A 16,881-nucleotide genomic window follows, 5' to 3' on the forward strand; every position below is an offset into this window, starting at 1 on the left:
AATGTACATCGTTTGAAAGCACATGGACTTTTTTTCAAGTAACATAAAAGAGTCTTTTACTATCGGATATATGCTTAGAAACTCTACGATGTTTTTTATAAAGTGTAGTGTATATGTTATATCTATTATGATTGCTTTCCAGTTCAGAAGTGTTTTGTTGCAAGAAAAAATAAACAAATTATACACATACAATTGTCAATTGTCAACAATATTGTAGAAAGTAAGAGAGCATGGTATGATGTAGACAAATTAACTCCGTTGCATTTTTATGATATATATAAGGAAATATTTACTCTAATCAAACAATGCTTTGTGTTATTTATGCTTTGTATTTTTGTAGCTAAAGAATGTTTGGAAAACAAAATGGTTTTAGTTCTATGTGTACTTCTAACATTAGATCTCACCGACTAAGTTATGGTTTAATTATGCTCTTCATGAAGTAGCGTTGAACTTTTTACAGTTAATGTTTCACGTTTATTCATCGAAGTTAAGGAAGATGTTGGTGATGAGATGGATGATGATGGTGGAATGATGAAAGTGTGGGGAAATGGAAGCACATTGAAAAAACACACACACGGTGTTTGTCCTCCACAAAGCCCATTTGACGGGAGCATCTACCTTCATTTTTGTAGTTCCACTATACACACGGTAACATATAAACAAACAGTGTTACGATCTGAGAGGGATTTGTTTCATAAAGTTTGAGATTTCTTTTCAGGATGATTTAGCTCCATGTCATAAATTAAAGTGGTGAAAACGTTGCATAAACATTGAAGAAAATAACATTATCTTGGCATGAAAATTCACTAGGTCTTAAGCTAGTGTGAACATTTTGAAGGAACAAAATTAGGAGAAGCATTTAAGAACAAGGCTTCATTTGATAGAAGTTCATTAAAAGTATGGGCTCCAAAATCTAGTGGTCTATGCAAAGGGATACGGTGATGATGCCATGACAAAAGATAATTAGTAAAATATTGATTCCACGGTGGAGCACTTGTACAATTTTTGTATTAATATATTGCTTATTTTTTTTTATAAACACTACCCGATACATCATAGAGAAACTAACCGTATGTAATAAAATATTATTTGCTGTTTGAGAATATTTAGTGACCTTCAAAAGATATACAGCACGTAGATGCTTGCAGTCATATTTCTAGTTTTCGTAAGATCTTGTTTGTAACTTCTCTGCAGACACAAATAGAAATAATAATAAAAATAAATAAATAACTGAAAGAGCATTAACTAAAAGATGTCAGTTACATCGCCATATTGGATTTCTGAGTTATGTCATAGTTGGGAGGCTCTAAGAGGAAATTTTACAAGAGAAAGATAAAAATTTCCGGGGCAAGACGGTTAGTAGGATTGTAGGTTATATATAACATGAAAAATAATAAATAGCTAAAATGATTGTGTATGAAGCGGTGTACGGTGGGAACGATATATGCAACTCAGGCCAGCGGTGTGTGCTGGTGGTAAAGTAAGAGCCTCTTATTTGTTTCTGAGGAACGTGGAAGAGTATCGGGGAAGAATTTCGAGAGTATTTACGGAGCAGGTATTGAATGTAAAATTGTGATGGGTTGTTCTCCGATGAGTAGATGAAGAAGATGAGCATTGGAGGAATATCTGTGATAATTGATACGAGTCGAAAGAAGAATTAAGCTAATACTAGTTCTTCAGAAGCTTCATCATGGAAGACAGAGTAGTGGATGTACTCATAAATATGTAAATGAGGTTGGAAGAATCACAAAATTGAAGTAATGGAATGTGTCTGGTGTCTTTCTTGTGATATGTTGCAAAGTCAAAATGATATCGCATGTAAGGCAAATTTCATTGTCAAGGTTGTCTGATATGAGTGGAAGTGCGTGATGTTTCAAGGGACAGGTTCATGTGAAGATTGGGAGAGTTGTAAGTACATGATTTTCTGGCGGGTAGGGAAAGCCTTCTGTGTTCCATATTAAAAGGTGGATATCGGATAAGCAAGTAATGAGTGTCTGTAGGGAGTGGAGGCTGTAAGAATAATCGAGTGAGCAGCACCCAAAGAGTAGCATTTTCTTTGTACTCTTCGTGCGCAATACTATTGAACCAAGACAAGTATAAAATAACTGACGAGCGTAACCGTAAATTATCACGAAAAACTTTGTGATTTTACTCTGTCACATATGCAGTAGCTAATTATGGACATCTAACGCACTTTCTTTCCAACTAAAGAGAAATGCCTGTTTTGTATCTTCTTGCGCAATCAACGGAGCCAGATGCTATGCTGATATCTTTTCCTTTGCTCGCACCCTATACTTCTATAATACCACTGTTCCACGTACCGAGATAGATGATACTCTTATCATGAAGATCCATCCTGTCATTCAAAAATTGCTTCCAACTTCAAGGACTATATAATTATTTATTTATTTATTTTAATATTCATATTAATTTATTTGGTTATCAATCTTCAATCAATTACTGACCTTCCTTTCCTCACGCATGACAGTATCATCTGTTAGATACAAAACGATTTCTGCTGGACGTTCCGTTTCCATTGTTATAAAAGGAAAGTCTAATATATATATATATATATATATATATGTATATATATATATATGTATATATATATATATGTATATATATATATATGATCTTGTCTAGCTGTTAACTTTTTTAGTGTATATGCATATCAGGTTATCTAAAAAGTATTCAACCTTTGGAGATTAAAGTAGAGAATACTTTTATTGTGGTTTGAAAATAGCATTATGAAACCACATATGCACCAGTTTATTCAATTACCTTCTACCATTTGTCCGGCAACATCATAATCCCCATCGCTGTGGTTTCTTGTCCAAAAATGACACGTGGTTTTCACAGGTATCTTTTGAAACTAATTTAACACCGTTAACAGAGTACTACAGAGATTGAAACAAATGGTAGTGTGACGTTCCCAGGTCCGAGCTATACGGGGATGCATTAAAATCTCCCAATCAAGTTCTTTCAAGTTTCTGCTGTGTCGTTAAATATATATATGAGATCTAGCGTTGTCAGCTTGGTATACGACATCTTTCTGTTGACCAGTTAAAGCCATTTCTTTTGACTTGCTACGGGCACTCTCACTAATTGTCAAAGATACATGTCCGTGTCTATCGTTTTGCCCGGTGTCAGCAGCTCGTAATACCGTCTGTATAACCTTCTTGGGTGTCAGTGTGGGTTTTGCCACAGACAATAAAGCTTCTCGCTTCGACCACGATATTTTTGCACATAGTTGTTGTGGGTTATCCACTTTTCCACACACGTGAGCAACCGCTTCCGAAGTGGCTCGAGTTCGTTATGTTTCAGTAGAAATTCTCAGATAGAAATTAGATTGAGATGTTCTTGAGACATCATATGGCACCCAAAAATCGAGCTTCTTTTTAGAGCCTGCTTTTCCAAATGGTTTAACCTGTGATGGATGTTAGTCATTGCCGATATCATGACTGCTTATATCTCGGTCTTGCTTGACTTTTTCCAGAATATCATCCACTTTTCTGTAATTGGTCGCCCGTTGCGAGAAGTATCTTGAACATCGACATTTCCAGAACCATCTTTTGGCTGTTGCTTTTTATAAAGTATCTTCGCCATAAACAAGACAAATTTCTTCACGAGCGTGCGCAGCATTTGCACCCTTATCGAAACACTTTTGTGAAATGAAGCATTGTATTGCGGAAAGTTCCTCATCTTCATAGCTGTTGGATTGAAAGAATTCAAATACTTTTCGCACATCTACTAGCTTCAGCTTAGGCCTGACACGCTGCGGCTTATACCCTGATATTTGGAACACTAATGTCATGTCATGTGCAAAAGGTTCAGTTCTTTTTAGATTACCTGATAGTTGAAAATAAGCAAGAAAATAACTTCGTTACCCTCATAATTATATTTTACATATTTATTTATATAGAAGGAAACTAGCTGTGAAGTGGCTACAAACAATTCTACGAATTCATGCAGCTCAGCTACTTGCAAATCCTGAAATGTTACGTATATTTTCCCCCATTGCTGGATTGGTAGAAGCACAACTGAGTATATTGGCTCCACTATCTCGATTACATGGTCGACTGGATTTGTTGTTAGATCAGCTAGAAAAAAGCGGTGATCAAACGGCTTCGTCGTCGGAACAAGTCAACTCGATGCTTGTGTACCAGGACGGTAAGTAGTTACAAACAGTGTTTCTGATCTTTTGGATAACTCAGTTATGAACAGTCTTATCTTTCATCATGAAGTAAGCAAGTATCCTCGCGTATGAGATGGGAACTCATGTGGTTCGAATCCCACGTTAAACTAAGTCCACGACGCATATAGCCTCCCTACTGAACGAGACGCTAAACTCCCGTATCCAAATCTCGCGTATTTATTCAGTGTAGCAACTAGAAGTCAGATGAAGGCTTAAGTGCACACTGAAACAGATTGGTTAGAATACAATTACTTTGTGATACAAGATAAACCTTCATATTTGAGTTGCTCATTATGTATCCTATAACATCCATTAGTAATTATTTGGAATGAGTACTTACTGTAACAATTACCCATTTTTGAATGATGCATAGATAGTCATACATATTACTCAGATACATGTAAGCATATTCATTATTCTAATTTATTGTTTAAAAGCCAGTATATAATCCTTGGGTAGTAAAATCTTGCTTCATATCCAGATGAGTAACAATACTAAAGTTACATCTTATTCACGTAGTAGCTGAAAAGTACTGTGGAGGCAATTTGATGTAAAGCTTCGCGTGCTTAGAAAAAGAATTTCATAAGTGTATGAATTATTTCAAGTAGAGACGAGTGAAGACTGCATGTGAAGCACTAGCTGTCCATTAGAAGGAAGGGGAAATCAAGACAATTAGCATGCAGAAAATTCAATAAAATATGACGTTATGGTGAAAACTATTTTGATATACATCAGATGCCAATCGTCGTTACATTTTCATAGATCCAATGTTCTGGTATAAAAAGTGAATTTATTAGGTAATTCACATATTGATAGGAATTTTGAACTAATTTTTGAACTCCATACTTACGGAACAATATTTACTTGTGCTGGTTATTTGTATGAGATTTAAAATGTTTGATATTTTGGATGTTTGTGGAAGTTTTTTACACTCATGTCTATGAGTAAGTGATATACGAATGAAAACGGGGATCGATACCGAATTGTAGAATTGGACGTATGAGAGAGATACCCTAGGACACAGCAAATGACAACTGTAAAGCACCTACTTCGTTTGGATACATCTTATCGGTTGCACACCAGTCCCGATTGATATCGCCATAAACGTTCATTGTGGGATGTGATCACTCCGAACGGCTATACAGGTTGCACAGCGTGTTTTCCATATTGTGGATGAGGCCATCCAGTAATTTCTGTTGTAATATATTCTTGATAGATTTCAGGTTGCTATCCGACTTCCAAGGGAGTTTCACATGTTCAGTATGGCCAGGGAGTGTGGTAGCCACACCTAACAAGTGATATCTTCGTGTTCCAAGCATTCCTTCATTACCTACGTCTTGTGTGAACGGGCATTGTCGTCCATTAGACGAAACGTACGGCCATACGCATAGTAACTTTTCCATAGGTTGCACCCGCCAAATACCCTACTGGAACATATGCAGGATATCCATGCCCCTGATATGATATCATAATGAACGAACAATAACGTATCCCAGGTATCCGCTAAATGTACAGACGTCAAGAAGCACTCCCCAGATTGAACCAGGACTGAATAGTGAAATGAACGCAGCAACCATGTTAAGTGGTCCTAACAGTGCCGTGGTGTGACCAGAGCGCATGTAGCGAGTAGTTTTCCATAAAGGGACACCTCACACAGCCGTCGATACACCGTTCGTCAGAAGACGTAAGTCCTATAGGCTGCCGTAACGTCTCAAGCGAATGCAGATGCAGTACTCGGTTGTGGTAAGTGGGTGAATACTGGCAAATGTTTACGCCATACTGAAATCTTTCTCCAGTCGCGAATAGACTATGAACCATATTCAATTCCACATCCACAGCTCGTTGATTTCGCCTCATTTCTAGTCTCTGATGACAAACGAAGCGTAATATCGTCCAGATGCCTTCTTTCTAATTCCTATGCATTTGATATGTACACAATTTCAAGAAAGTAAATCCCCACGTTCAGCGGGTTTGCTTATCCTGTTTCCTAACTATGAAAATATTAGATCACTTCAACCTCAATCATTTTACGGATTCAACGTGTTTTACATACCAGTAGTTATTATGATGTAAAATAAGATGAGACTTGTGCGAAATATACGTTTATACATTTGCAAGAGATGTAAGTTCCAATTGTTCAACGCAAAGTCAGTTGTATTTTTAAAGCTAGTATGAAGCAGAGAAGTAGGGATGCATCGTAATATCGGTCATTTTTTTGAGTATCGGTATCGGCAAATGGACACCGATATTTACCGATACATTTTCCGATATATTTTCAGTTTGTTTAGTATTAACAGTGACACTTATATTTCATCGATTTCTTTTAGACTTAAGGTTTACCTAAATTATTGTCAATTGTACAGCCGATTTCTTTATGCATGTGTACGCCTTTGCTTTGACTACTCGTACTCAACTGATATTTTTAGTCCCTCGATGCCAAAATAGTGGTGAAGAAAAGCTAAAGGGTCCTCAGTCAGAATTACAGGCGCTCGAAGAAAATTTTCTAGGGGAGGCCCATTCCTTGGTTGCTATATTACGTCTGGTATGTAACATACATGGTTTGCTATATTATGTATAAATTTTCGTGAGCCAGGTGGTCCCACCCTGCCCTCCCCCTTCGGGCGCCCTTGGTCAGGATAACAGACCCCCGTAATTTGAATCCCAAACGAGATAGAGGTTTCGATTCAGAAGAAAATGATATGGAAAAAACCCACAAGATGCTCACTTTGTCATTATTTTCTGCTACCTACTGGTTAAAAACAATTAGTTCTAAAGTTAAAAAATGCTTTGATCGGTTTCGACTTTGCTTAAATAACCTTTTTTTTTTATGGTATACAGAGCAACACCTGGTTCACCACACACAATTTTTTAAACAATAAAAATTTGTAACGGTAGTATCTGTTTGCATTATATGTATGTAGGGGTGGCGATTAGCGTGGGAAGTTGCCCCCCCCCAATTTTTTGAAGTAACCCCTTAATGTATATAGTTTAATTTGGAAATGTAAAGTTTTTGTACATATTACTGGTGCGTAGAAAAAAATGGTGCCATATAATATTTGCTGTGGCGTAAATACGTATTGGTTATTTTTCTTCCCGTGCAGTTAAGAAAGCTACATGAATTGCGTTTTAATTGCCACGGAAAATGGCCCAAAAATTAATCTTTTGGAGCGCAATAATTCCAGCGTACTTTCATTTCTTCTTGCAGGGGCTCGATACGTTAGTCAGCGTCTTTGAAACTAATTGAGAGAACATTTCACAAAACAAGAGAATTCTTTCACAAGTTATTTTTTTAATTGCACAAAAATCGACAGTTCCTAAAATGTCTTTTCTTCTTTCTTATGGGAAGGAATATTGATTAAAAAGAGAGTAATAAGAATCAACTTCTACCTTCTTCATTGTTTTGCTTACAGCATTTATGATGTTCCGCAGTTACAAATTGGTGGTGAAAGAAAAAAAAGTTTCTTTTTTTACTAGCAGACAGCAATGTCCTTTTCGCACACGCAGTAAAGCCCTTTTCGTTGGCTTTTTCTTTGAGCAGAAAACAAGAAAGAAACAGTTGAGAATGCTCGAAGAGCATTGCTAGAACGAACTTAAAAAGAAGTGATTGTTTTCGAAATTTATATGAAATTGTATATTAAATGTATTTGACTAAATTCAATAGATAATACATTTATCATTTACATATTTGGAACCTGCATGTTAGAGGATCGTTGAATTAGCTATATTGAGCTGTCACCTTGTATCACCATATATATATTGAAAATGAAGATATAACCAGTGGCCATCGGGTATTAATGTTAACAAAATATTCACCGTCCTCTTAGGTATTGATCAACACCAATATTATCTCTCTATAACTTACGGTTCCCGAGATATGGCTCCTTAAATCTCCCGAAATCAGAACTTTTTTGGCCAATATCTGGGGAACGGTGGCCAGTTAGCAAGTGGCCATCGATTACTATCTAATACCAAAATGTATTAGATACCATCTTCTTAGGTATTGATCAACACGAATATCATCTCTCTATGACTTACCGTTCTCAAGATATTGGCCAAAGAGTTCCGATTTCGGGAGATTCAAGAAGCTATATCTCGGGAACCGTAAGTCATAGAGAGATGATATAGGCTTGATCAATACCTAAGAGGATAGTGAACATTTTGGTACCAAATAGTGACCGGTGGTCACTGGCCAAATCACACAATTTCCAGACAGAATTTTAAAACTACAAAGGACTAGTACTTACTTGCGTTGCTCTGGTCAATTTACTTAATAAAATATGGAATACGATATACGTATTATAACTGAAAAAAACAGTACCTTATTAATTATACAACCTTTCGTCAAACAAAGTGTTAGAAACAATCAGGAAAACTAACATTGATATACAAATACTCAGATCATGTCTTGCTCCTCCCCACTTTTAACATCCAATCGCCGCCACTGTATGTATGTAATAGAGACTAGTAAATGCAATGTAACTGTCAAAGTACATTATCACTGTAAATATGAACCACTGATTCTTACTAGGGATGTACTTGAACCTGAACCCACAAAGTATATATTTTTTGAAAGTTTGGATCAAGGTAAAATCAAAACAGGTTATTAAAATTGGAGAGCTTCCATACATTCCACGTGGGGGCAGCATTTTACTCATTTCTATTAAAATCTTCAAGCGTGTCCATAAAGTCCGTTGCAACCCGAAAAATCTGAAACGGTGAAACAGATATGAAAATAGAAAAACATGTCTTTCATCATTTCAAAAGTATAACATATCAGTGTAAACTAAATTGTCCCAGATGGGGTCCAACTCAATTTTTTTAAATGGAAAGGGGGGTGAACTTGCATATCGTTTGAAAGTTGGTGTTAAATGAAAGAATATAAATCAAGTCTCGACTCTCTACGATAAGCCTGAGCAAAATAGTGGTGGGTCAAAGTATCAACACAATCTTCATTGCAAAGTCTATGGTCACTCGTATGAATCTGAAACGGGGAGATAGGTGTAAAAACAAAAACGCGGATATATCATTATTGCAAAAGTATAACGATTGAAAGTAAAGAAGTGTTCCAGGGTCCCAGACACGGTCCAACTCAAAATGTTGAAATTGGAAAGGAGTTGAAGTTGATTGTGGTATGAAAGCTGATGTTAAGTGAATGAAGATGGAACAAGTCTCGACTCTTGAAGATAAACCTGTGCAAAATGGCGGTGGGTCAAAATGTCAACACAAGCGTCATTGAAATGTCTTTGCCACTCCTATTAATCCATTTGTTTCATGTTATTTCACTTAATATCAGCTTTCATACGATAATTAACTTCAGCCCCGTTCCCATTTCAACATTTTGAGTTGAACCCCGTCTGGGACCCTGGATTTTTTTTTTTTTTTTTTTTTTTTTTTTTTTTTTACTTTGAATCGTTGCAATAATGACATATCCGTGTTTTTTGTTTTTACACCTATTCCATAGTTTCAGATTCATACGAGTGGCCATAGACTTTGCAATCAAGATTGTGTTGGTATTTTGACCCACTACTATTTTGCACAGGTTTATCGTAGAGTCGAGACTTGATTTATCTTCTTTCATTTAACACCAACTTACGATATGCAAGTTGACCCCACCTTTCCATTTAAAAATTTTGAGTTGGACCCCGTCTGGGACCCTTGGACAATTTATTTTACATTGATATGTTATACTTTTGAAATGATGAAAGACATGTTTTTCTATTTTCATATCTGTCTCACCATTTCAGATTATTTGGGGTTGCAACGGACTTTATGGACACGCTTAAAGATTTTTATAGAAATGAGTAAAGTGCTGCCCTAAAGAGGAATGCATGTGACCTCCCCAATTTTGGTAACCGGTTCTGACCTTCCTTTGACCCAAGCTTTCAGGAAATATGTACATCATCCCTACTTTGTGGGTTCAGGTACATCCCGGATTAGTTTACACTATATAAGTATTTGCTGCTTTTGAGTTCATTTTATGTGAGCTGATTTAGAGGAAATAAATTTTTTGTGTGGAACCTAATATGAAATTATGCTTTTTACCTTCGTATGTCAAATGTTGGCCTAATATACCCTATTACAAGTTGATCATTTCCTTATTCTGAAAATTCCTGATAATATGCAAGAATATATCCAAAAGATCCAGGACAGTGCCATAACATGCAAACCACTTGCAGTTCACGAGTTTCCCGCTAGGATGTGTTGCGGTGGTGTCTTCTGAGCCAGTGTGTCGAGTAGCGTGGTTTGAAGTGGAAGCGTTTGAATGTTGCACGTGTTTTCGTGTGTGTTGCATTAGCCATCTGCGATTTTTATCTCGGCGGTATGGTGGAAGTTGAAATACAAAGGGTGCGCTACGGTCACAATCGATAAAAATATTCCAGGCCCCCTTGTCACCTGTAAATCTTTTATATTTCCTTAGTCTGGGCTACACGGGAAATATTGATATAAAAAAATTACTAAGTGCTCTGTCTAATTTCCGAGATACGGAGAGGCCACGGACAATGATGACACGACGAGATGCAAGTGCTCTTTCCAATCGGTCAAATCGTAAAAATCCATCCGAGTAGCATCAGAGCTTTCGCTGGTATGTCATGGAAGAGAATTGTCTGAGTGTCGGTGTCTGCCGCCATCCGTTTGCAGAAATCTGCGTAGAACGGGGATGTATGTGATGAGGCCTTATCCTTATGCACACGGACTTGACCTGTTGCATTTCCATACAAACGGGGCAGATCTGTATAGAGATTGATGTAAGAATATGTTGCTGATAAACTGCTGTGTCGATTTTGCGGTTTTTAAGCACCTATCGAATCGTTAGTTTGCCTTCATGCAAGTATTCCGCAACAACCAGAAATCCGTTCGAGAAACTTGCTTTGCACCGACGGATTTTTTGTCTCTCGTAGGTTGTACAATACGGCTCGAATTCGCCATAATCTGATAGATAAATCCATGCTTCATCTAACATGGTAACAAACTTCCACTTTTCCCCGGATAGATGCGTTCGTAGAGGCGCTTGCAGTGGATCTTTCTTCCCTTCCATGGGTAGCAGTAAGAACATGTCTACGACTTTTAAACACCATCCAGAGCTTTACTTTGCCACGTAGGTTGCAGCTTACAGTTGACTGTGCCACGTGCAATCGTCTTGTCATCACACATTGTGTAGGAGGGTTTTCCTGCAGGGCCATTCGGCGCATCTTCTGAGCTACAAGTGGAGTAACCGCAGTACACAGTTGCTTTCTAGTCCCCTTGCTGAATGAATGAAGCGCTGGAACGTCGTGGTGTTTGTCGATTATTTATGTTCCTGATGGTCGTTGACCCCAATGCACATCCATTTTCCCTGCACTATTTTTGAATCTGTCACGGAAAAGTTGGCTACGACGTAGCTTTCCCAAAATTGATTCATTTTGGAAGACATAATGCACACACCATATACATGCGAACTTGGCGCGATACTAGACGCCTTTGGCTTCTTCTGCTGTTGAATCATTGGGAGCGGTCTATTCCGTGAGTAGAGTGATGGTTTAAATTCGGACATATATAAACGGATCAATTTTCTTTATATATATATACTACGCATACTTGATATTTTGTGTTATATTTGTCATTGTATTAATTGATTGATTGGAGTTGAATATATATATATATATATACAAGAAAGAGAGAGATTACCAAATCCTAACTACGCATACTTGATATTTTGTGTTATATTTGTCATTGTATTAATTGATTGATTGGAGTTGAATATCCCTTTCCAGCACCAGGATTATGTAAGGATTTACTTTACAGTGCAATCCGAAACAGTAGTCTAATTTTAATCGGAGTAAGAACCCCCACCGCAAATCGCTAGAAAAAATTTGAACCATACAGTTCTGGGAGCACATATCATTATTTGAACTATTATAACTTTTCGAAGTATTCTTACCGACATTCTACACAGTCTCATTCTCCTAAACAATCCCGGAAATACTTTACGTAACTGTTCTTTGTAGGCATTGACAGCATCTTGAGGATGGAAAACCAATATCCATGAAGTTTCTCCTTAAACATAGGGAACAGAAAAGTCAAACTGGTAAATCCAGGTTTCACCATTCGTCACAATGTCTGGAATCCTCCTAGAGTCTCCACTTTGAAATCTCTAAAGCATGTTTTCTCACCATTCCACTCTTTGTCTGCTTTTGATTTTCGGTCAAGTTGTATGGCATCTATTCAGACGAAACTTTTCAGATAGCAAGTGTTTATGCAGGATAGTTGAAACACTTGGCGTACTAATCCCAAGGGCACACTTGATGTTACTTGCGGATCGTCTCTAATCATCTGCTCCGCGGCATCAATGTTTTCCTTTGTCACTCCTGTTGATGGCCTTTTATTGCACCTCTCGTCTTCTGATGAGGTCCAGCCCCATTTAAATTCTGAAAAGCAACGAAACACTGTTGCACGCGATGATAAACTCTCTTCAAAGGCTTGTGTCAATCTTTCCAGTGACTCCTATTTATGTAAACCACACTTAAAGTTGTACAGAATCATGACTCACAAATCCCTTCTTTGCAACTCCATGGCTGCGGTGCAAATGGCAGCTCTGGCCACTTGGCAACACCGCTCACTACATAAAACGCTAGGCTCGTTGTGATCATAGGCGAATTCAATTACAAAGGAGAGGTACTTCTCATGCAAGCAAAATTTTATGCTTGTGGTATCCCGTTTGGCTGTATCTCAGAACTTTCCTAGTCACCCTTGTATTTACGTTATTCCTATTATATAATTGTTCCATTAATTTACACGACGTTATGGCTTGCCATTTAAAATGTAAGTCTATGACAACAAATAAATGAAATATTGTATTTGTTAAGAAGACTTAGTGTTTGATTTAATGTTACAAATCAGAGGAGAAAAAGGGGCCGCGGTGGCTCAGTGGTAGAGCGTTCACCCCTGGTGCTAGGGGTCCCGGGTTCGATCCCAGCCTCCGCCAAATGAACTTTGTGGTGGACAAACACCGTGTGAGTGGGTTTTCTCGGGGTTCTCCCACTTTCTTCATTCCACCATTTCATTCATTACTCATCATCACCGTCTCCTTTAGCCTAACCGGCATAACCATGGGACGTAAAACTCAAAGATTTCATTTCATTTTTTCAGAGGAGAAAAATAGAATAGCGAACACACTTAGTATTTTGTTTTGAGATATAACATTTTAAATTTGTATAATGTTCTTTCCTAATAGAAGTTGCAAAAGAAGTATCCAGAGAAACAAGAACACTTTTAAGAGTTAAGCTAGTAGCGAGCTAGAGATAAATTAAAAAAATAACCTTCTACAGGATTTGAACATCGCATTAATAACTTATTCACCGAAACCGCATGACTATTTCTTATGCTTTCTGCAACCTCTTGTTAACGTTTGTATGAACTACTTTTCTGCTTCATACTAGCTTTCGTTTAAAGTCAAATACGACAGAATTTGCGCTGAATTCTATTACATCAGGTACATCTTTTGCAATATATAAACGCATTTTTCGCACAAGTCACATTTTATTTTACGTCATAATATCTTACGTGAAACAGGTTGAATCCATGCAGTGTTGGGCAGAATCAATTGAAATCAATTGCAATTGATCAATCAATTGAAAGTAATTGCTCTGAAAATCAATTGCAATTGATTTCAATTTGTAAATGACAATTAATTTCAATTGCAATTGAATTCAATCATAAAATTTGCAATTAATTTTTCGTCAATTGTTAATTGGTCACCAGGCAATTGAAACTTTTAATTGTTAATTGTCAATCGCAAAGAGTGCAATTCAAACATTTAATTGTTAATTGCAATTGACAATTGAAACTTGTAATTGTTAATTACAATTGAAATCAGCAATTAAAACTGAAGATGATAAGATACGTGTATATTGTGTTGTCTACTTGTTACTGTTTTACATATTTCAAAAAAGGTACTTATAACTACCATCCCTTCGCCTCCTGGGAAGAAAGCTGTGAAACAGCATTTTTTTAAATATATTATGTTTATGATTCTATCCCCCTCGAAAGAACTCTATATGCCCGTCATGCATACAATACAGATGAACACGAGCGAGTTCCAGCGAGTTTTCTTTAAAACTCGATTCGACTCGAAGCAGACATCTTTGAGCTCGACTCGAGAACTCGACTCGAAAAATTTTCCCCAACTCGACTCAATTCGGATCGAGTTTCCAGTCGAGTCGAGCCAAAACGAGCCAATTCGAGCTAAATACTTTCTGTAGTTCCAAGTACTACTCTCTTCAAGTATCCTACATAGACAATATAATTATCCATGATACTACTACTACTACTACTACTTCTATAACTAATAATTATTATAACACCGAGTATAAACATGGAATATAGGTGGTTTGTATCTGAATAGTAGAAATTAGTTGACTCTCGATTTCGGTCGTCCAGAAATCTTCAGGAAGCAAGGACATCGGTCACGAGGTTCTAGGTTTGAGTTCAGGAGGAGCAAGTATTCGGGCTCGAGCCAAAAATCGTTGAAAGTTATAGGACACCAGCCAAACATGTTCAAAACTGCTCGACCCGGGTTTAGGGTTGTTAACGACTCAAGCGGCTTTCTCACAGCTCATTAACTTATCGACCCGAACAGAGAAGTGAGCCGAGCCAACAGCTCATCCAACCGAGCCAGCTCGAGCCGGTGGCTCACACGAGCTGAACCGAACCGAGCTGATTGCTTACCCCAACCGAGCCGGTTCGAGCCATCGGCTCAGTTGAGCTGACTCGAACCCAGCCTATGGACTCGTTTCAACGGAGCTGGTTCGAGCCATTGGCTCCAATCGAGCCGAGACGATGACTCGTTTCTACCGAGCCGGCTCAAGCCATTGGCTCAGTTGAGCCCAGTCGATGGGTCATCCTAACCAAGCCAGCTCAAGCTGTTCGCTCAGTTGAACCGAGCCGAGCCGGTTGACATCACTATCCCGGTTGGGCTTCTACTTTGGCTAAAAAAATTAGACCATGCAATTCTCAGCCTTGATGGTAAGAACTACAGTATATACTTATATTGGTGCTCACGGCATCATTAACTTTCTCCGGCACCAACGAATTTCGAGGTACTTCGTTTTGCATTTTTGTGCGTGTTCTGTGTCGCTTTGTGAGCCTATTCCCACATTTTGTGCGTCACCGAAAGTGGGTCAAAATGGGCCTACCAATATGGCGGAACAAGTTATTGCTGTTCCGCCACCAATGAATGTCAAGCTCGTTGCCTTCACAATCGTTGTATGTCGTTCTGTGTGTCTGCTTCCACGTTTTGTGCGTCATGGGAAGTGGGTTAAAATGAGTCCCCAAGGTGGGACGAAAATGAATCACTGTTCCGTCACCAACGAATTTCGAGGTCGCTTCTTTCGCATCGTTTAGTACCAGTTTCTTGCCGTTTTGAGCGCGTATTTTAACGTTTTGTGGGTCACCGGAAGTTTGTCAAAATGGGCTTCCAAGATGGGACGAAAATGACCTACTGTTCCGCCACTATCGAATTTCTAGATCGTTAATTTCACACCGCGTACCCATTTATGCGCCTATTTCCACGATTTGTGCGTCACTGGAAGAGGGTTAAAATGGGCCTCGAAGGTGGGACGAAAATGACCCACTGCTCCGCCACTAGCGAATTTCGAGGTCCTTCCTTTCACATCGACTAGTGAATTTTCGTGCCCCTATTTCCACGTTTTTTTGCGTCACCGGAAGTGAGTCAAAATGGGCTTCCAAGATGGGACGAAAATGACCAAGAGTTCCGCCACTATCGAATTTCTAGATCGTTAATTTCACATCGCGTACCCTTTTGTGCGCCTATTTCGACGTTTTGTGCCTCACTGGAAGAGTCAAAATGGGCATGGAAGGTAGGACGAAAATGACCCACTGCTCCGCCACTAGCGAATTTCGAGGTCCTTCATTTCGCATCGACTACTGAATGTTTCGTGCCCCTATTTCCACGTTTTGTGCGTCGCCGAAAGTGGGTCAAAATGGGCTTCCAAGATGGGACAAAAATGACCAAGAGTTCCGCCACTATCGAATTTCTAGATCGTTAATTTCATACCGCGTACCCATTTATGCGCCTATTTCGACGATTTGTGCGTCACTGCAAGAGGGTTAAAGTGGGCCTCGAAGGTAGGGCGAAAATGTCCCACTTCTTCGCCACTACCGAATTTCGAGGTCCTTCTTTTCGCATCGACTGGTAAATGTTTCGTGCCCCTGTTTCCACGTTTTGTGCGTCACCAGAAGTGTGTCAAAATGGACCTCCAAAGTGTGACGAAAATGACCCACTGTTCCGCCACTATCGAATTTCTAGGTCGTTTCTTTCGCATCGTTTAGTGATTATTTTTTAAAAAGTTTTCTGTGCCTACTTCCTCGTCTTGTGCGTCACCGGAAGTGAGTCAAACGGGCCTTCAAAGTGGAAGTTAAATGACTCACTGCTCCACCACTACAGAATTTCGAGGTCCTTCTTTCGCATTGACTAATGCCTGTTTTGTGCCATTTGTGTCCCATTTCCATGTTTTTTGCGTCACCAGAACCAGAAGTGTGTTAAAATGGGCCTCCAAGGTGTGACAAAAATGACCTACTGTTCCGACACTATCGAATTTCTAGATCGTTTCTTTCGCATCGCTTAGTAAATTAAAAAAAAAAAAGTTTTCTGCATCTATTTCTCGTCTTCTGCATCACCCGAGGTGAGT

At 38.5% G+C, this 16,881-nt stretch overlaps 1 protein-coding gene across 1 annotated transcript in view; it reads left to right on the plus strand.

Annotated features, from left to right (window-relative positions):
• LOC145660474 (WD repeat-containing protein 43) overlaps positions 1–16,881 on the plus strand; it is a 67,692-nt gene that overhangs the window by 46,664 nt on the left and 4,147 nt on the right. The window contains exon 9 of the mRNA XM_081725542.1: positions 3,923–4,170. Within this exon, the coding sequence (XP_081581668.1) occupies positions 3,923–4,170 (248 nt within the window). The remainder of the gene's footprint in view (positions 1–3,922; positions 4,171–16,881) is intronic.

This window comes from Thermobia domestica, chromosome 9, assembly GCF_964235325.1.
Source record: "Thermobia domestica chromosome 9, izTheDome1.hap1.1, whole genome shotgun sequence".
NCBI lineage: Eukaryota > Metazoa > Arthropoda > Insecta > Zygentoma > Lepismatidae > Thermobia > Thermobia domestica.